General features: G+C 37.1%; 3 protein-coding genes across 5 annotated transcripts; 1 reads left to right on the forward strand and 2 right to left on the reverse strand.

Moving 5' to 3' along the window:
* Positions 1 to 778: 778 nt before the first annotated feature.
* On the reverse strand, positions 779 to 6,232 carry LOC120182184 (TATA-binding protein-associated factor 2N-like). 3 transcript variants are annotated; one of them, XM_039187183.1, is made up of 6 exons: positions 6,203 to 6,232; positions 5,035 to 5,042; positions 4,316 to 4,317; positions 1,147 to 1,537; positions 920 to 1,040; positions 779 to 843 (listed from the first exon to the last, which is right to left on the reverse strand). In XM_039187183.1, exons 4-5 carry the CDS (start codon positions 1,527 to 1,529, stop codon positions 947 to 949), a joined length of 477 nt encoding a protein of 158 aa, XP_039043114.1. In that variant the 5' UTR covers positions 1,530 to 1,537; positions 4,316 to 4,317; positions 5,035 to 5,042; positions 6,203 to 6,232; the 3' UTR covers positions 779 to 843; positions 920 to 946. The 3 variants fall into 3 exon arrangements, with proteins under 3 accessions (XP_039043114.1, XP_039043115.1, XP_039043116.1); XM_039187184.1 differs by lacking the exons at positions 4,316 to 4,317; positions 5,035 to 5,042; positions 6,203 to 6,232 and adding an exon at positions 1,626 to 1,690; XM_039187185.1 differs by lacking the exons at positions 4,316 to 4,317; positions 5,035 to 5,042; positions 6,203 to 6,232 and adding an exon at positions 1,655 to 1,685.
* A 278-nt stretch (positions 6,233 to 6,510) lies between these two features.
* Positions 6,511 to 12,970, reverse strand: LOC120182174 (peptidyl-prolyl cis-trans isomerase CYP95-like). The gene is made up of 14 exons (XM_039187171.1): positions 12,876 to 12,970; positions 11,979 to 12,100; positions 11,761 to 11,815; positions 11,416 to 11,504; positions 11,150 to 11,174; positions 10,964 to 11,002; positions 10,081 to 10,198; positions 9,846 to 9,973; positions 9,323 to 9,686; positions 8,704 to 8,819; positions 8,286 to 8,484; positions 7,475 to 8,206; positions 7,112 to 7,162; positions 6,511 to 7,027 (listed from the first exon to the last, which is right to left on the reverse strand). The coding sequence occupies exons 2-14, from the start codon at positions 12,054 to 12,056 to the stop codon at positions 6,697 to 6,699; spliced, it is 2,325 nt and encodes a 774-aa protein (XP_039043102.1). The 5' UTR covers positions 12,057 to 12,100; positions 12,876 to 12,970; the 3' UTR covers positions 6,511 to 6,696.
* Positions 12,971 to 16,731: 3,761 nt separating this feature from the next.
* On the forward strand, positions 16,732 to 17,502 carry LOC120182126. Its single transcript, XM_039187133.1, has one exon. The coding sequence runs from the start codon at positions 16,732 to 16,734 to the stop codon at positions 17,500 to 17,502; it is 771 nt and encodes a 256-aa protein (XP_039043064.1).
* Positions 17,503 to 19,669: the final 2,167 nt, after the last annotated feature.

Genomic DNA, 19,669 nt, shown 5'->3' on the forward strand with positions numbered 1-19,669 from the left:
AGATAATAATAATTATTAGCAGCTGATTAATTAATTAATTAACTATGAAACTCATTGGTAGGGTATGCATTTCCGTTGGTTCTATTATGAGAGATGTAATCTTTTTAGGATATCTGTAACTTTTGTTGTTTTTATTGGAGAGATAATTTTGTAAAGATGTTAGAAGAGTGTCTCGGGATATATTGGGTTTTGGTATCTATACTGAATTTTGCGATACACGTGATATCATGTATTTGTACTCTTCGTGTTCTATATGTTTATAGTTGATTATTGTTCATTTCACCCGTAGAGATAAACAATGTCGAACCACGTTAAATTTCGTCTCTTGTTCATGAGTATATTTGAAGGATTTGAAATGGATGACATTTTCTGGTACATTTTACAACGTAAGGGATGAAGATGACAATAATAGGGTTTAGTCATTAGGTGCCAATAAAAGGCTCAATCACTACACGTGTTCTTTTTCTCTTGCATTGGTTTAAACAAAAGATCCCTATTGTGGTCCAAGAGTAACCCTCTTTAGCTTTGCTTTGCCCTTTGCAGAAGTGAGCAATATGTCTGATTTTTGAAGTCGCAATGATCAAATGTTCCTTGGACCATTTTCAAACAAACAAAAAAGCAGTCTTATCAAAGAGAAAGGGAAGATAAAAGACACTGATATAAATACCATAACATCAATTACATGCATGATCTATATACTTTGATATTAGCTTAAGTACTTCAACCCAAGTCTTTCAAACATGATTCATCTAAACAAACAAACAAAACGAAGACAGACAGACAGACAGAAAGCATCATCCGGGATGGCCTTGTCTCATCTCTCTCCTGGGACTGCACCAGTACCTGAAACCAGACTCATTTGTTAAGGGGCAATGTCTTAATTATCACAAAGTTGTCTATAAAAAGAAAAAGAATGTACCCAAAAATGAAGATTTCATTTTATTAATTAGTATGAAGAATTGTGGGTGGTGGAGTCCCTTGGTGCATTGCATCTGAAACATTCCATCCTGCTGGCAAAGTTGTGCTCGTTGCAGCCAGACCTTGTGTTCAAGCATATCAACAAATGTTCATCAGTTCTAACGTTTAATCTTACGTTCAACCATGCAGTATACGTATATATATGTATATTGAATCAACGAAATGTACCTGGTGCAAATCCAGTCGCCAGATTTCCAGTTAGAGCGAGTAGAGCTGGCACTGCCAAAGCCATAACCCCTCATACGTGGGACGTTGTCACCTTCAAATCCACCAGACGATTCATCTTTGGCTGCACCACATTTGAAGCAGCTTGATCTGCTAGCGAAGTTATGAGCCCCGCAGTTGCCCACGGTGCAATACCAGTCGCCAGGCCTAACGTCGGGTCCAGTGAACCCGAACGATGAGCCGCCGCCGCCCCTGCTGCCACCGAAACTTCCATACTCGCCTCTTTCGCCACCGGGTCTCGGTTCTCCACAGCGCTGGCAGGAGTCCCTCCTTTGGAAGTTGAGGTGCTGGCACGACCTGCAATTCCAGTCACCCGGCCTGTTCATATTTCCTCCTGTACAACATGGTTAAAACAAAACATAATCAGCCATGCATGCATGATCATGCATTAACTCCATAATGAAGCTCGGATAAAATGGTACCCAAACTAAAAGTGCAGAGAGTTGCAGACCCTGAGAAAGAAGATGGGATGCTGTAAGTAAGCAAAGTTGTGGGTTTAATTTAATAAGGGGGTTTGGGGTATTTTATATAGAGGATTAGACCTTGAGAACCGGGCTGATTGAGCTGGAAGTAGGAATGGCTTAGGGTTTTCTTTTTCATGTCACTTTAATTTCCTTGAACAAGGGAATCACGATGAACTAGAATTAGAAAAAAAAAAGATAAGGAAATTTGAAATTAGATTCCAAAGGGGAAGAAAAAAGTTCCAATTTCAACTCCTTTTTAGGGCTTCTAGTTGCATGTAAATGAGTGGCAAGTGCATGAGCACATGCAAATTAACAATTTCATCTTCATTTACTTCCTGATTTGCCCTTCTTTCTGCATGTTTTCCCCTTTATGCTCCCAAAATATAAAATCCCTCTTTGGTAGCAGTCCAACCAGTGAGGATATAAATTGTATAGATTAATCAATTAATGGATCGAATACGGTAAAAATCTAGTACACAAATGATCAGCTCTGAATGCTTAATTCCGTCGTAGAGTAACTAATCTTTTGGTTCAGTCATATTAGGGTCCTCACTCTATCATACTCAAGCAGTGAGATATGGTTTGAATAATTAGAGGATTGGATAAGGAGGAACAAAAGGCAGTATTTCTAACCAGACAGCATGACTATTCCACAAATCTCTAAAACAAGAAAGGAAGAAAGAAATGACTTATTCTTATCTTAGAATGACCCAAGAACAGGTTCATGTCTCCTTTTAATAATAATAAGGGTAAATTACATCATTCCTCACAGAACTATACCATTTCTCTTATTTTACTTGCTGCAGTTTTAATTTATCTAATTTACTCACTGAAATTTTGAATTGCTCATGTTTTGACAACTCTGAATTATTTTATTATTATTTTTATATGATGTGGAATTTATTATTATTATTTAATATAAAATAATTTAAAATATAAAATAAAAATATAAGGTGGTCGAACACCGCCGTCGACCGCCGTAGATTGTGGTCCTTCGGTTCCAAATTTCACGGGTTGCATTGCCTCGACATCATGAGTCCGAATCCGACCTCTATTTTGTCAGAACTTGCTTCGAAGTCCACGAATTGAAGATTAAAAGTGAGGAAGCTGAAATGTTTTAGTTGAGATTCACATGGTTTGAGACATTTTCTAGTAAAACAGCCACCGGATTCAGACTCAAGAGTGGAGACGAACCATGCAATCCATGACATTTAGGACTGAATGACCACCATCTACTGTGGTCGAAGATGGTGGTCGAAGATGGTGTCCGACCACCTTCTATTTTTAATTTATATTTTAAATTATTTTATATTAAATAATAAAAAAATGTCACATTATGAAAATAATAATAAAATAATTCAGAGTAATCACCACATGAGCAATTCGAAAGTTCAGGGGAAAAATTAGAAAAACTGAAAGTACAATGAGAAAAAATTCAGTGAGTAATAGTATAATTTACCCTAATAATAATAATGGTAATATATATATACTTTGAAGCATACTCATCCCTTATAAACGGTCACTATATACGAAAAAATTAGGGTTCCTTTTCCTCTTCTAATTTTCCTTTGTTGATGTACCAGGAATTTCATTCTTTTTTAAGTCAAAAGGGTTTTGAGAATTATCTTTGGTTTTGAAAAAAGATAATGGGAAATAATACCAGGGACTAAACTGCAATTTTCGACATAACCCATGCACCTCAAAAATTGGTCCCAAATCTTAATATTATTTTGGGTTTTGAAGAAGTTATTGCATGACCACAAGGCACGTTGTGAGCAAGTACAATTTTTTAAAAACAAAAAAAAATCATTATATCCTTTTTTTTTTCTTCCGGGTTTCATCCTGATTAATCTGGATCGACCCGAGTTGGCATACCTAGTTTTGGTGGGTGAGTCTCCCAACGAAGATTTTCTTCATACACAAGGCCTCAAACCTAAGACATTGCTTAAGCAATATAAAGCTACTTACCACTTAAACCAACATTGTTGGTATGATAAATCATAATATTCTTATACTTTAACTTTATGATTAAACCAGTATCTTATGAAGTAATTGATTTATGTTTCCATTGGGAAGATGATTAAGGAGAATGAATAGATTCAAGGTTCAAATTTTGACCATCTTTTGCTCTGCACTGCAAACTGTTTTTTTCTCCTTTATTTCCTTTTCCAAACAGAAATTAATTCCCACAATTATAAATAAAAATAGCAAGAGAGAGAGATGAACTAATTCCCACAATTTTATTGGGGAATGAGTAGAGAAAAGCTGTACAAAGCAAAAAGAAATGCTTTGGGGAACGCTTCCATGCATGAACAACCGATGCCCCAAACCGTATAAAATAAAGGGTGAAGTACACAAATGGCCCTTCGGTTACAGGGTATTATTTTATTAAGTCATTCGACTATTAAAAGTTATAAAGCAGTCCTCTATTTATAGAGTTTTGCTTTGTTGAATCCCTCGACTATCAAAATTTAAAAGTTACAAAATGATTATCCGATTATTCATTATGTTCCAAACTCATCATTGGTCATTAAAAAGTTGGCGGGTGTTATGAGTTAAACATTAACATGCTGACTGAGATATGATAAAATCTGATCCCAAACCACTATCATATCCTAGTCATCATATTAACATCCAACTTAGTTAACCGCTAATTTTTTAACGAAAAATGACGAGTTTGGAACATAATGAATAGTTAAGTGATCATTTTACAATTTTTAATAGTTGAGTGACTCGAGAAAGTTGCACCCTATAGTCGAATAACCATTTTATAATTTTCAATAGTTTAGGGACTTAATAGTGAAATAACCTATAGTCGAGGGATCATTTGTGTACTTTACCCTAAAATAAATGTGTCTAATTAATATAAGGGTAAATTATACCATAGTAACAAGTCTATTCCTTATTTTCTATCTTGGTCACTTAACTATTTATTTTGACAAAATTGTCACTGATGTCATACTTTTTTTATTTGATCAATGATTGTTAAAAAATTAATAAAGATGTTAACATGATTTTCCCACGTTATTTTCTCTCTTTTCATCAATAATCTATATATTATTTTTTTAAATAATTTTACTTGGACTAATAAGATAATGACATATGTTCTAATTTTCGTAGAAATTGAATAAACATGTGTTTAAACTATATGTTGTGACTTATTTTTTTTATTAATCAGGGATAAGTATAAGGTAGTATCTGTTCAGAGAAAACTCTCAACTTCTTTTCGACATTGAATGCTCACTCACACCCTTGACATTTATATGGTACTCGAACCTAAGACCTCAAGAAATAACAATAATTCATTTACTACGGAGCATTTGGTTAGTGCTATATAAATATACTCGTGATAATTGAATAAATATACTTGTATGTCTATAGAGATTGAATGAATATTTATGTTTAACTCACAAGTTATGGCTCCCGTAAATATAGAAATATGTCATAATTTAAGGGGGGGGTATTGTGCAAATATCTTAGAAATATGAATAAAGTTGGAATATTGATAAAAGCTTAAGAAAAATTATAGAATTAAGCCTCGACTAATAGCATCATTGTTATGGCCATTAGAATAACATGTGGCTTGCGTCAGTAGAGTAGGAATCCAAATTAGCACCCTTGTCTTCTTCAGCAAAAGACTAGCCTTGTCTCAAGCTGTGGCGGATTCCCTGACCGAGATATCAGCTAACACGGTTAAGAAGTCTGGGATCTTCAAAGCGTCGACAACGCAGGCCTCAGTTTCCTCGAACAACCGAACAAGTATTTCAGCGGCTCCTTCCTTGCTCATCATACTCCTTCCTTTCATCACCTCCACCATCGAACTAACAACATGGTCCGTCTTTCTCAAAGCATTCAGCCCTTCATCGAACCTAGAAACAAGTTCCAGAACAGCTAGGGAAGTCCCGGAAAGGTCTTCTCCGTCGGTGCTTTTCACCACTTCGATCAACACCGGGACGACTCCGTCCCGAACGGCTAGGGTGCAGTTACCATGGAACTGCATCAGCTTGGCTAAAGAACTGAGCAGATAATGGGCAGCCGGATTACGCGGGTCCGAAACTGCATGGACCAACAGCGGGATGGTCCCGGCGACCCCGAACACGGCCTTGTTTTCATCAAGTATGGCGAGGCTGCAGACGAGGGAACAGGCTAACTTGGTCGACTCTGATGGGGAGGTTGAGGAGAAGATTATGGAGTTGAGATGATTGATGGTTTCCATGTCTGCAAGAGATTGTTTAAGATTTGGGTTTAAAGAGTATAGATAATGAAACCGTTTGGATGAGGGGAGAGGAGGATTTGCAGAGGGCTAGGAGGGCAGGGATTGCTCCATTTGCTTGAGCTACTAAAGTCCTGTTTTGTGGACTGACCCTGGTAATAGAAGCTAGGGTTTGTAGTGCTTCTTGCTGGAGCTCCTCTGAACCTGTTTGTGCTTCAAATGAACTTTCAAGAATGGTTTCACGAAACTTAACTGTAGACATGTTTTGATTTAAGTTCTGGAAATGGCAAGAAAAGGTTTCTAAATAAGACGAATGACCAACATGTTGAACAAGAAAGTACAAGATGTAGATGAGAAAACCATTGGGAAAACCTCTGGGGTTTTTTTAAGAATTGTTTCGATAATTTCTTAGTTTGTAATAGTAAAATGTCAAGCATATAATGTTAAATACCCACTTTGGTTCAAAAGAAAATTAATAAACGCACCACTAATTTCCGACCAATTACCAGTCTCATTTCACGGTTTTGTAGGAAAAGTTTGGGATACATTAAACGCAACTACAGCGAAACTATCGAGGATACTGCGCCAACAATGTAACAAGAATCCAACACCTAAATATCATAATCCAGAGAGTAATTATTTATAATAAAAAAAATCCTAAACGCAAGCCAAGTGAGTTAAAAATGCTAAAATCCGATATTTAGATACTGAACACAACGTCTAGCAACAACACAACAAACCAGAAACAACAGTTTGGTAAGACCACATAGTGCAGTGCAGGAAGAGAAGAACGGCTCTGAAATGAAAAAACCCTATTCACCTTCCCGAGTCAGGTGAGCCATCATCATAACAGACCAGGCCCTTTTTACCATCTGGACTTCCGGAAGATGACCTCGACCTTGCTTTGCTTGCCTGCTTCGGAGACTGAGAGTCCAATGAGGACCTTGATTCGGATCGGCTCCTGGTCTGAGATGGGGACCTTCTCCTACCAGCCCTTGGAGAGGCACGAGATCTGGTTGCATCAAATGTAGAGCGGCTGCGAACAGGGCTTCGACTGCGACTAGGGCTACGGCTATATCGACGATTACAGTATCGAGGGCTAGGTGACACAGATGGACTTCGTGTCCTGTTTCTTCTGCCTCTGAACCTGCATAGCATGTTTTTAGAAAACAGGCCAATAATCAAACCATTAAAGACTTCCAGAAACATAATGGCATATGGCATATCAGACCTTGAAGGAACTCCTCTTGGAGGGCTTTTATAACGCCGAGGTGAATACCTCCTGTAACTCGAGTACCAAGAATATAATGAAGTTTTATGTGAATAGCTCTTGGAGCAAAACCCCATTGTTAAAATATAATATAGCTGTAGGCAGAGATTCAAATTGCGGTCACATTTTCGGAGGGCACCACTACCGCTATATCGCGGGCATAGCAGGCGCTATTGCGGTGATTGCGGGTGTCGCGGTCAAATAATAGCATTTTCGGATGGCACCGCTACCGCTATATCGCGGTCGCGGACCGCTATTTAAATCCCTGGCTGTAGGATAAAGAAAAGGGTAAGAAAATTTAAAAGAAAGAGGCGGCATGAGTACCTCTCATTATCAAATCTACCACTGTAACGATAGGACCTCACAGGGGAACGATCTGGAGAGGGGGTTCTGTATCTCCGTGCATAGGAGTAGCGCTCACTGAAACCCCGGCCCCTTCTGATGCGCTTAGGTGATGCATCAGGTGAAACACCTCTTGATAAACTTCGACTTCGATCAGCAGGAGAGGACCTTACCCTTCGGACCGGGGTGGGACTCCTCGAACAATTACTGCGATACTTCCTACTGGTTTCCCTCAACGGACTTTTGTTTGGGCTTCTCCTAGGTGCAACCCTTCCTGAGCTCCTACTTTTGCTTCTATGAGAGGATCTTACAGGACTTCTGCTGATGCTACACCTCGAAGATCTTACAGGACTTCTGCTGATGCTCCGCCTCGAAGATCTTACAGGACTTCTGCTGATGCTTCTTCTCGAAGATCTTACAGGACTTCTGCTGACGTTTCTCTGAAAACGTGCTCCTGCTGATGATCTGGGTGGGCTCCTACTTGGGCTTCTTTGAGAACGTGCTCTCACTGGACTCCTATCGATGTTTCTACTCATTCTACCCCTCAAAGGGCTTTTACTAAGGCTTCTAACAGCACTTCCACTTCCATTTCTTTCTGGAAAACGTGGGGGACTCCTGCTCACACTTCGCCTTGGGCTAGGACTTGGGCTGCAGCTTGGTCTCCTGGGACTAACACTCTTTCGAATGCTCCTCTTAGGACTCATGCTTTGGCTCCTGCTCATCAACTATTAATGAAATACCAGATTGGGAAGAACCGATAAGTATAGAGAATAACTGAGAATGGAAAGTAGACCTAGATTTGCTTGGATGATCATCTACCACATCAGGTTCTCTCTCTGCACTTCTGTCAGATTTAGCATCTTTTTCATTGCCATTACTCTGCCGCTCTCCATTTTCATTGGAAGCATCATGCTCCTTTATGCACAAATCAGCCTCTTCCCTTTTTCCGTGTCGAAATTCTCTCTCTACAGCTGAGGGGGATTGAGTCCCAGCTGCATATCGCAGATAATCCCATTAAGAGTGTGGTAACAGATGAAAAACCTTAAATGACTCAATAACAGCACACTCAACCCCCCCCCCCACCCCACCCCCAAAGAGAAGAGGAGAAAAAAGTGGCAACATATGTAATCGGTGCAATCAGAGATACTTAAATACAGTAGATAAGCAGAAAATCAGGATATTGCTAGGAAAAAATGAACTCCAATCCTTACCACTTTTCTCAGAAAGGTCTTTATCCTTCTGAAATTTTCTTCGAGAATCAGCACTGTTATCAGTGCTACTATCCGTTTTACTCTCACTGTCATTATCAGTAAGACTATCCGTAGCCCTATACCAAAGAGAATAAAATAATTCAAGTTATATAAGAAATTTAACAAAGCTAATTAGCTCTTCCATGACACTGAAGCATTATCTCATAGTTTTTCTCAGACTGAAAAATGTTACAAGAAAATTACAGAAAGATTTAAGGAAACCCATGTCAATTATTACAAGGGAGAAAATGATACTTTCACCAAATATGTAAGAAAAACACATGTGAGAGGACTACTTCAATGAGGACAAATGTTTTAAGCAGCTGAACTCAGAATGGGAAAATATGCACATGTCAAATCACTGATGCATCATACTTATTATTAAGCATGTACGTCATTGACTTGCATATGCAACTGGCATTATTTTAGTGAAGAAAATTCCAGTATTTTAATAAAATCCATAGGCAATGAATGGGGGGCAACAGAAACAGCTAAGCATGCACAAAAGTTGAGTTTATTAACTGGTAATTTGCTAGATGACAAGACACGTAAAAGAAGGATAAAAGGACAAGCATAAAACCTTTTTGATCTGCGTTTCGATATCTTATCATGTCTTTTTCTCTTTTTATCATGGCGTCTATCTCTTCTTTTTCCATGCCTATATTTTTCTCGTTTATAAGATCTCTTCCTCTTTTTGCGCCAGTCATCACTTGAAGAATTAATGTCAGACTCAGAGGATGATGAAAGATACGACTCAGAATCACTATCAGAATCTGGTGATTCTGTCTCAGAATCCAAAGAACTTTCTGAATCAGATGAATAATATCTTTTTCTCCTCTTCCGTATGTCTCTTGAAGATTTCTTATGCTTCCCTTTCCTTCTCGCTTCATAATTGACAACATCAGAAGCATCTTTCCCGATTTTCACCTTATTTTTCCGTTTCTCTGCAAATAACAAAAAAGATGGGAAGGTAAAATTAGCAACTGACGAGGGTCAAGCCTCATGCATCATCCTATGCAAAATTGGTAAGCGTAGCCTAAATTAAATCATGATATCCCATCTTAAGAAAGCCAATCCTCCAAGGGAGGCAAAACAACCTTTACCTTCACTGACTTCACCACAATTAACTATTTTCACTGTTACTGTTGGAATTCCTTCTTCATCACCAACATTTTCAATTTTCTTCAGCATTTCATATCCTTGCACAAGCTTTCCAAAAACTACATACTTTCTGCCACATGCCAAAAGTAGACAAACTCATAATCCAAAACTGAATCACACTTGGACTGAACAAAGCACATATTCGGAAGGGTGGATAGAATAAATATGCAAAACTACCTGTCAAGATTATGATTAGCCTTGAAGGTAATAGCGAATTGTGAACCAACAGTGTCACGATCAGAAATTGCCATAGATAAAAGACCAGGGCCATCATGCTTTAGCCGGGGTGGTTCATCTGAACAAGAGTTCAAATTAAGCCTTGTCACCAATCAATTATTAACATTTAAAAAATAGAGACCTTCCGCCAAATTCTAAATGAATTGTTTGCAGAACACAATATATCATATTTTTTGTATTTAATATAATCCTAAAAGGACGTAGGCGAGTAGCTATCATGTCATTATGCTGGCACCTAGGAATCTCAGGGAAGAACTCCGAATAACGAAGAAAAATACTATGGAACTGGCATAATGGCATTGATAGTGCAAAACAAAACTTGAGCAGAGATGAAAAATGCAAGTACTCAATAAAATAGAACCACAAAATACAATATCAATATAAAAGAAAGCTTGTGTAGAAATTAGGAAAATGCATATTGCACTCTAGTATCAATTTAGGCAACATATGCATCCAATTCTAGAGCTAAGGAATGTACCTACTATGTATATTGCTTTTCCTAGTACAAAGAACGCATACCTCCATACTTCAACTTAACTCCACACAAAATGGATGAATTCCATATTAGATAGCAACAACATTCTAAATTGAAAATAAGGGTTCGGGATTTATAGGTGAAATGCAGATGCATTAGCAGTAATTATAATTTTATGTGAAAATAAAAATTGGCTATTTTGCCACTATTTTAGAGTACAAGACTACATGCATTAGCATGTCTAAGCATTTTTATGGATTCCACAAATGACAATGTAATTAGTTTACAAGATCACACAGTATTATGAACTATATTCCCATAACACAAATAATGCATGAGGCCACTCACCTGGAAACTTCCCATCATATATGCTTTCTCCACTAGTTCCTGAAAAATGTACATTTGAAAACTCAGGTGTATTTCAAGTGCAACTTCAATGGGTAGTCATGTTGAGGGTAACCCTCAAAGTGATCTTATGTAAAGCTAATTGATATCTATAAAAAAGTAAAAAAAGAATCTTCAAGGAATACATACCATCTCTTTTAACAAAATCGCCACCCTGCACAAAACATAAAATGTCAGTCAACAACTACGGAAAAATTTTAGTACAATTTTGATGATCGACAACTTGGTATGTACAACCTTAAAACTACATCACAAGAAAAGCAGTTGTGACCATCAGCCCTGTTTCCTACAGCATAAACAACAGTAACTGACAAAAAGACATACCAGTTCTAAGCCACGTTCAACAAGAAAACAGCTAGAGAAAACCCAGTTTAGATTAAGATACGAAAACAAACCTGAGCAATGGAACCTTTAATGATGCGATGGAAAAAGGAGCCCTTGTAGTGCAACGGTTTTCCAGTTTTGGATCCAATACCCTTTTCTCCTGTAAGTCAAGAAAAATAAGCAGAAACATAAAAATATATGAGCAAGTATATAGTAAATAATTACAACCAAGGAACTCTCTAGACCCTAACCACCAAATGCTTCTTGAAAAAAGAAAGAGGGGGGAGATAAATCAAAAACAACAAAGCTTACAATGATGAATTATTCTTAATAAAACATCCAGATTAAAAAGATATGCAAGAAGTGTCATAAAAAATGTCAATGTGGGGGGAATGGAATTTTTTTTACTTAATCACCTGTACAAAGGGCACGGAAATTTTCTGCTGTCTTGGGAGCAATATCAGGAAAGAGCTGAAAAATCAAAGAAACTGATTAGTAAGTGAAAATGATAATTTAAAAGGAAAAATAAAACAAAATGTAATCTTATTCAAGATAAAAACAAAAGTGGAGAACAACAAAATATATTAAAAAATGTGAGCAATCTTGATTGCTAGCATTTTTTGTTTTACAATACCTCCAAAGTCATCCTTTCAAAAGGATCACCATCTATTGACACATCCATAAAAACTAAAGGATTCTTCTTCTTCGCCATTTTTGTTCGCTAGAATCACAATTCACACTAGCATAACCTACAACCTGATCAAACAATCAACAGTTAGAATCAGTAGATTAAATTTCAATTTCAGCTCATGTTAAATTAAGCAGAACGACAGTAATCAATGAAGCATTCCTAAACTCTCCAATACCCACTAAAAAAATTCTAACATTTCACTATACGGTTACAAACGTTAGTCACATGGAATACATCATAAATGTCGTTCTCATAGTATTATTCAGCGAGGTTTTGAAAGTGCGTGGCAATGCAGATACTACGATAATTGGTAAATATTCCCTTAGAACTATATCATCCTTGTCCAAATCATCCTAGCATTTCAAAACATACTGACCTCAAAAAGAAAGAAACGAATGAATAAAACCAGGTGGACAAATCTAAACAATTGAACTTAAACCCTAGACAAAAAAGCAAATATAAAATTAATATCAGAACCCCGGATCAGAACAGATCATTGACTAACACCCTTTCGAGCATAAAAAAAGGAACACAGGCAATTGAGAAGAGCGAACAACATAATATCATAATAGCGTCAAGCAGAAAACCTGAAACCTAGCAGAATTAGCATGACACTAAAACTACAAGCTTAAAGTAAACATTATCTTAACCTTGAACTCGAAAAAAGGGGAAATGATATGAAAACTAAAGATGCACAAACATGAAGGGAAAAAAGTAGCAAATTGAAGAGGCATTTAAGGTAAACAACAAGGTTCAAGATCTGACGTTAGTCTAGTGAAATTAAGCAAAAAAATGAAAAACATTAATTAAAAAAAGGAATAAGGGGGGAAAGTTAGAAACCCTAGAAAGTTCACTTGGGAAAACAAGCAAGGCCGCAGGAAAGAAAATAAGAGTGATGATTACAACAGAGAAAGAAAAGAGTAGTACTATTTGAGATGGAAGTGAAAACCAACAGCCTATTCGGCTTTTAGGGTTCTAAAAATGGAGCCTAGGATTAGGCTATTCTACTGGGCTGTTTTGAGTTTTGATTTTGAGCCCAAACCAACCAATTAGGTAAAATTAGCCCAATAAACCATGTGTCCATTAAATCATCTTTAAACTAATTTGAAATTTACCACAAAAACTAGAGTACACGACAAACTCGCAACGCACACATAACGACAAAATAATATTTTTTTATTTAATCTCATCACGTCGAAATAATGAGTTCTAATAAAATATAATTTCTTTATTAGATTTTATCACGTCTTAGTGACAAATTTTAATAAAAAATATTTTGATTGAAACTCGTCATATTCACGTGACGAGTTCCAAGTCATTGTAACAAATGTCGTAGCGCTCAAAACAAAATATCTAATACTGTAAACGGGCTAAGTATTGGGCCAAAATTACCTCCTTTCGGCCTGCTTTAGATTACCCAACAGATGTGATTCTTATTTGAGGACATCACCAAAAATATGTAATTAAGCTTTTGTTTTAATGAATTTTTTTTCAAACTAAATTTAATTTTGATGAATTCATACATCTTTCTATCTTATATAGTTTTATTGTGACATTAATTTGATTTGATATAGCAAAAGGATCTTGAAATTATATTTTAATTTAATATGTAAATACTAGTTTGATACAATTATGAACATGGAAGTTTATTTTTAAATATATATATATACACACGTTAAAGAACGTGTTAAAATATTTTTATACATTCGGGGTAAATACAAGAAAGTACATGTTCAAATACTCTTAATCATTTGATAATGAACATTCACACTCCTGACATTTACGGTGCTCGAATCTGAGACTTCAAGGAATAATAATGAATCCTTTAACCACTGACATCACGTGGGTTGTGTTAAGTTGGTGTGATTCTGGTGTGCCTTTGCCCCTGTATGATTTGTTGGGACGAAGCTGTACGGGCAGGCAATGGTTTTGGTCCTTAAATGAAAGTTTTTGTCTTATAGATTAGTCCAATAAAAGATCACAGTTTGACCATCTCAAGTATTTGTAAATTCATCCTACCCTCACACCATACCATCACAAACGCCAACACAACCATACCCAACAATTTAGACCCCATCTTCATCATCACATCTATTTTATGAATTCTGCAACCTTGGCCCTTCATATACTGCAACAAAAGGGACCACCCCTCCAAGAAATCCATTCATAACCCACAATTAAGGGTCCACTCATAGCTTATATACAACTTCCGTCAATTCCACATCATACACTGTAAGCAGAGACGCTCTTGCTGGAGATTTTCAATCCATGGAAATTAATCATAGATTAGAAAGGGGTTGATATAAGTTATAAGGGGTAATAATAGGTTGGATTGAATAAGATGAAGAAATTATAATCAAATATTAGGGAAGGACTAAGTTATAAAAGTGGGAAACTTAAGGTTTTTATGTATAAGTAATCCAATTGTTGAAACGAAACAAAAATTAAAAGATTTCAAGTTGCATACCATACCGTAACATAAGTCAAAATTCATCTTCTTCGTTCATTCGTTTTTCTCTCATTCTTTCCTGAATAAACTTTTTCTTGTTAATCTGGGGTAAGTACAAGACAATATATGTTCAAATATAATTTTTAATCTCTTCACATTAAACGCTCACACCCCTAACATCTATGGTGCTAACAATTTGGGTTCTGAAAAAATAAAAACACTTCATTTACCAATAGCAAATTAAGGACGAAATAAACTTATACTCAAAATATGAGCCTAAATTTTAATTTATACCCAACTAAACCTTTCAACATATTTCAAACCCCAATTTGGTATGCCAGTAGTTGTCAAGTTGAAATAATCTATCACCAGGCATACACAGTGGTCTTTCCCCCCAACAGGAGCTTTAATTAAATGGCCCAATAGAACACATCTAAAATTAATTTAGGATTTACATCATTTTCTACGGTTCAAGGTGTGAGATATAATTTTTATATTATGTGTCTAATATTTTAATATTTTTTGTAAAAACGTCACATCGAGATGATGAGTTTTATTAAATAAATAAATTTCTTTTTTTAGATTATTATGTGAATTTAATGTTGGAAAGACAAAAAAAATATATTGGAATTTGTCACAAAAAAATTCGGATGACTTTTAGGCCCTTTTCACCGGCTTTCGCATACAGGCACCTTGCTGCCCACCAAGAATAGTGTCTTCTCTAGTATGATTAAAGATCGAGTCGAGTTGGATTTTTGATCATCCGAATTTAAGTCAAAATTTATTTTATAGAAAGATGCTAGTTTTGTTAAAAGTAGAAAATATCGAGAATTATAATGAAGATTTACAAGTATAACTGTAAATTAAAATATAATTTGGATATTTTACTATAATCATTGACGGAAAAACTAGCCACCTAAATCACAAGAAGACAAAACAAAAGGAAAAGATTGAAAAACATAACTAAAAGGGTCGGTTAAAATAAAGATACGAACAAATCTGATCGCATCGATAAACGAATCACAAAAGGGGATGAAACTACTGAAAGATCATCGATAAATCGCAAATCAGAGTCGAGCGAAGTGAGAAATCTATCCACGAACGCAAAACAAAAACGCTTATCCAAATCAATATTAGGGTCCAAAGCATGGAAGATCAACATGATAACAAATAAGCGTCATCTTGATCAGTCGTGGTGATGTCAAATCCAACCCTGAGAAAAAATATAAACTAAAAAGAACAATCAAACGAACGAGAACTACCAAAAGGCAGAGAAAAATATCACAAAAATAGAGATAAATGTATCACAAAAACAGAGATAAACGTATCACAAAGACGAAATTTTAACGAGCCTTCTTCAACACGAAATCTATTCGACCCAATTAGGTCTGGTAAACATTATGATTCAACTACAGATGATGATTGGCTCAACATTTTCAGAAAGCATGTTATGGGCCAAGTTTAAGCCACCTTTCCCTACCACGGTAATGAAAAAAAAGTGGGAACAGAACAGTCAGCCCACTTCAATCCCTTTTGCCAATGCCATGAGCTTGGGGCCAATACGCAATTGGCAGCACGCTTTTCTGGCATTTCTCAACACAAACATCGGTTGCACCTAGAAACAATTAATGCTTCTATAAACACCTTTCCAATGAAATGGATATACGCATTCTCATTCCACTAAGCGCGTATGAATTCAACCTTTCGCTAATGAAATTTTCACGGGAAAAAAGAGATAAGGTTGATGAAATGAGTAACTGTCGACCATATATGCAAAATCGGAATGTGATATAATTTTTTGGTTTTATCGGAAGATGTTGATCGCTTACTCGAAGCAAGCACATGCGCCCAAAGTAAAGACGAATTGATGAAATCATATGAAGATAAGGGTGGGTAAATTCCACAGTGTCGCTTTCTAATACCATCCAATTTTCAATTACATCGGAACAGATATGTTCACCCACATGCACCCACCACATTTACTTACTCTTCACCTTCTTATTTGTTAAGGTAATGTTATTATCTATTAAGGTTTTAGATTCGAACAATTAAGTAATTGTTTACGGTGTATACGCAAATAAACAGTCTACTTTTTTTTTTTTAGAATAGAAACTACTTTATAACTGTATAGTATACAAAAAAAAGAGCTCCAAGGCATGGACCACTTGTCACATGCAACCATCTTCTAGCATTATATAAACCAACCATTTTTTGAGCATCCTATGGTCTGAGGCGAGCACCAAATCAATGGACTGGTACTCTTGGTTGACAAAAACTGCTCTTGAGCCCTCACTCGTCTATGAGTATGGCTTTGCCTTTTCTCGCAACGAGCTCGAAAAGGAGGACTTAGCGTACTTCAACCATGAGTTTCTTCAGAGCATGGGAATTTCAGTTGCTAAGCATAGGCTGGAGATTCTCAAGCTCGCTAGGAAGGAAACCGGAGAAGCACCTAACAGCCTGACCAAGCTCATTTTGGCCATCAACAAAAGTACGAGAAAGTGCTTCAACAAGTACGTTAACAAGTTGGTTCATCACGAGAATAACTCGATTAAGCCGTTGCTGGAGCCGGTTCGTCATCAAGATCAGTGGAGAGTAGCGCTTACGTTGTCACGGAAGGGCAAGAACGAGAAGGAGGTGATGAAGATTGAGCAGCCAGTGGTGAGAAGCAGGAAGGTAGCAAAATCTGGTCCCATGGACTACAGGGGACAAGAGAAGTCGCTGGTCCCTCCTAGGAGCTTGAAATTATCGGGGCCCCTTGATAGAAAAATGCAGGAGAAAATGGTGTTCAATTATAGGAGCCCCATAACTTCTGGTCCGGCAGATGTTTCAATGGCAGCACAAGAGAGGTTGATGCTCACAAATGGGCGGAGGAGCCCAAAACTGTCTGGACCTCTTCATTACGCAAGAACTCCAAGCCCAAAGGTGCATGGTGATCATTACAACAAGGAAAAAGCAGGCCATGACTTTGATGATCAAACATTATGGGCAGAACTGTTTCAGGACATGAAACCCACTTGATCACGTCCGAGGAATCTTTCTTTCCTCTGGCCTTGTATGACTGGTAACACCTGCGTTTTTATGCAGGTGAATCTGATATAAGGTTAGTAGCATTGAACAGTTTGTATTCCTTTTGAGTTTAGGTGACCTAAAGTTTCTAAACATATATATCCTTTAAGGTTTATGGTTTGCTAGGATCTTCTTGCTTTGTAAAATCCTTCATATAGGCAGCTTTCATGCTCTGTAATGGAAAAAAATCTGTGGTGTGAGCTTTCCCAGATTTTTTTTGCCATGTATGCAAATGCATGCATCTTTTTGTTGAAGTAAAGTGGTTGATCTTCTTCAATATTGCAAAGATGTTAATTTTCACACTAAATGCTGCTAGAGAGTAATGTTTTGAGGTGTAGACATTAACTAGCTGCTTCAAAAGTAGGAAACGTAATACTAAAAGAATTCAATGATTTTGATCCTGCATTTCAATGTGGTCGATATGGCTTTACTCAAATTCTTTAACAAGAGCCAGCTACCGTCTTAAATACCAGCCTCCCTTATTCAATTTATCTTTAAATATTGTATCCACAACATCTAAGGTTTTTTAAAGTTCTTGTCTATAAACACAAAGGAATTTAACTCTGCCTGCTGAGAATTTAAGATACGATCAACAGCTAATCCGCAGAGGCTGCCATTCGCTATGATAATTATCGATAATCCCGTGTTTGGGTTTCTGGCTTCTTCTACACAAACATTCAGATAAAGAAAGAGTATAGGTTGATCGTAAGTACTTCATGGGTGCCTTTATGTCCAGCTAAAATTAGCCGTCTCCATTATCATGGTACGTCAACTATGCATAATGTTGTTCTAGATATAATTAGAGCAAGGGCCGTAAAAATCAGAGTTCTTGTGCGCGTGTTGAGTAAAATAGACGAGCATCCAGGGCCCCAGGCATAAACCGCATTCCATCTCGACAATCTCAGCGATGAGAAGTTTGGGGCAGCCTAAAAGCATTCGGTAAACAGGCCAAATCCTCTGAGGTAGAATGATGCTTGCTACCGAACCCACACCGCAGAGACCAGCAAGGACCAGGAAAGTAAGCCTAAAGCCAGTTTGGACCGATGCATGAAATGCTTGAGCTGATCAGACCGAGTCTATGCTGCCTGCTTTGCAGCCTCAGTATCGTATATATATCCTGCTAGGAGCCCCGAGAAGAGGAATGCTCCAAGAGGATTTTCTAGTGACATGAAATTGTAAAATATACCAAAATGCTTCAAACCGAAAAGCACAGAGACGGATCATGATAGAGAATTGAACACCATATAGCATATTCCTAGTAACGTACCGTTGGAACCCTACAAGGCACTTGGGAAACTCACAAACAACTCCAATCTAATCTTAGAAGATCCTCAACTTACATCTGGGAAAATCCAAGTATCAAAGAACATCTCCAATACTTGAAACTAGCTAATTAAAAAGAGAGATTAAAAACAAAAGAAAAGAGCAGACACGGGAGTTGGTTAAGCCGTATGCTCTGGGGACAGTTCTATAGCCCAATGTGGATGTTCCACTTTTAGCTTCATTGCAAGTAGTCCTCCAACCACAAGGAAACACATCTTCTTCGAATGGGACACCATGAAAGGACACACTAAAGGGTTTTAAGAATCTTAAAGTGCAACAACATGAAAGCATAAATTTAGAGTTCAAGCGCAGCAAAATGGGAAAACTTTTCTTAAAGCAAAAAGAGGTCTTCACTATACCCCTCGTAATTGGTTTTAACTTTGAAAATTCCTTTTGCTTCAAAGTATTACAGCTTCCTGTTCACTAAAGAAGAAGCTTGAAAAGCATTTATTTTATTCTTGAAACCGTATAGTTTCTTTTCAATCCCTTCAAAACTGTAAGATTATAATTTAGTACAATAAGTCACATGTACTCTGACTGTCCTACGTCCTAAAAGTTAACGCAAATCTTTTGCGCGGCAATCACCTTGGCTGGCCTACGAACATAAAAAAAAAAACAATGGGGAAGTCTATCAGGCAGGCAGATCGACATCATCTTTTTCAGTATTTATTGGTGATTTGCCGCTCTTTTACGTCTTTTATCCATTCCCAGACACGGCCATGGCGTCACTCTCTTGCTGGCCGGTTCTTGTTATTGGAAAAAAATCACATTTTGACAAGGATACGAACAACTAGTT

Source organism: Hibiscus syriacus, unplaced genomic scaffold, assembly GCF_006381635.1.
Source record: "Hibiscus syriacus cultivar Baekdansim isolate YM2019G1 unplaced genomic scaffold, ASM638163v2 tig00112632_pilon, whole genome shotgun sequence".
Lineage (NCBI taxonomy): Eukaryota > Viridiplantae > Streptophyta > Magnoliopsida > Malvales > Malvaceae > Hibiscus > Hibiscus syriacus.

Coding starts and splice junctions, on each gene's coding strand:
- LOC120182126 (XM_039187133.1), top strand. CDS start 16,732: ATGGACTGGTACTCTTGGTTGACAAAAACTGCTCTTGAGCCCTCACTC.
- LOC120182184 (XM_039187183.1), bottom strand. CDS start 1,529: ATGAACAGGCCGGGTGACTGGAATTGCAGGTCGTGCCAGCACCTCAAC. Junction 1,041..1,146: donor GGCGACTGGATTTGCACCAG/GTACATTTCGTT, acceptor CTTGAACACAAG/GTCTGGCTGCAACGAGCACA.
- LOC120182174 (XM_039187171.1), bottom strand. CDS start 12,056: ATGGCGAAGAAGAAGAATCCTTTAGTTTTTATGGATGTGTCAATAGAT. Junction 11,003..11,149: donor CGATTTTGTTAAAAGAGATG/GTATGTATTCCT, acceptor TACATTTTTCAG/GAACTAGTGGAGAAAGCATA. Junction 8,820..9,322: donor TCGAAACGCAGATCAAAAAG/GTTTTATGCTTG, acceptor TCTTTGGTATAG/GGCTACGGATAGTCTTACTG.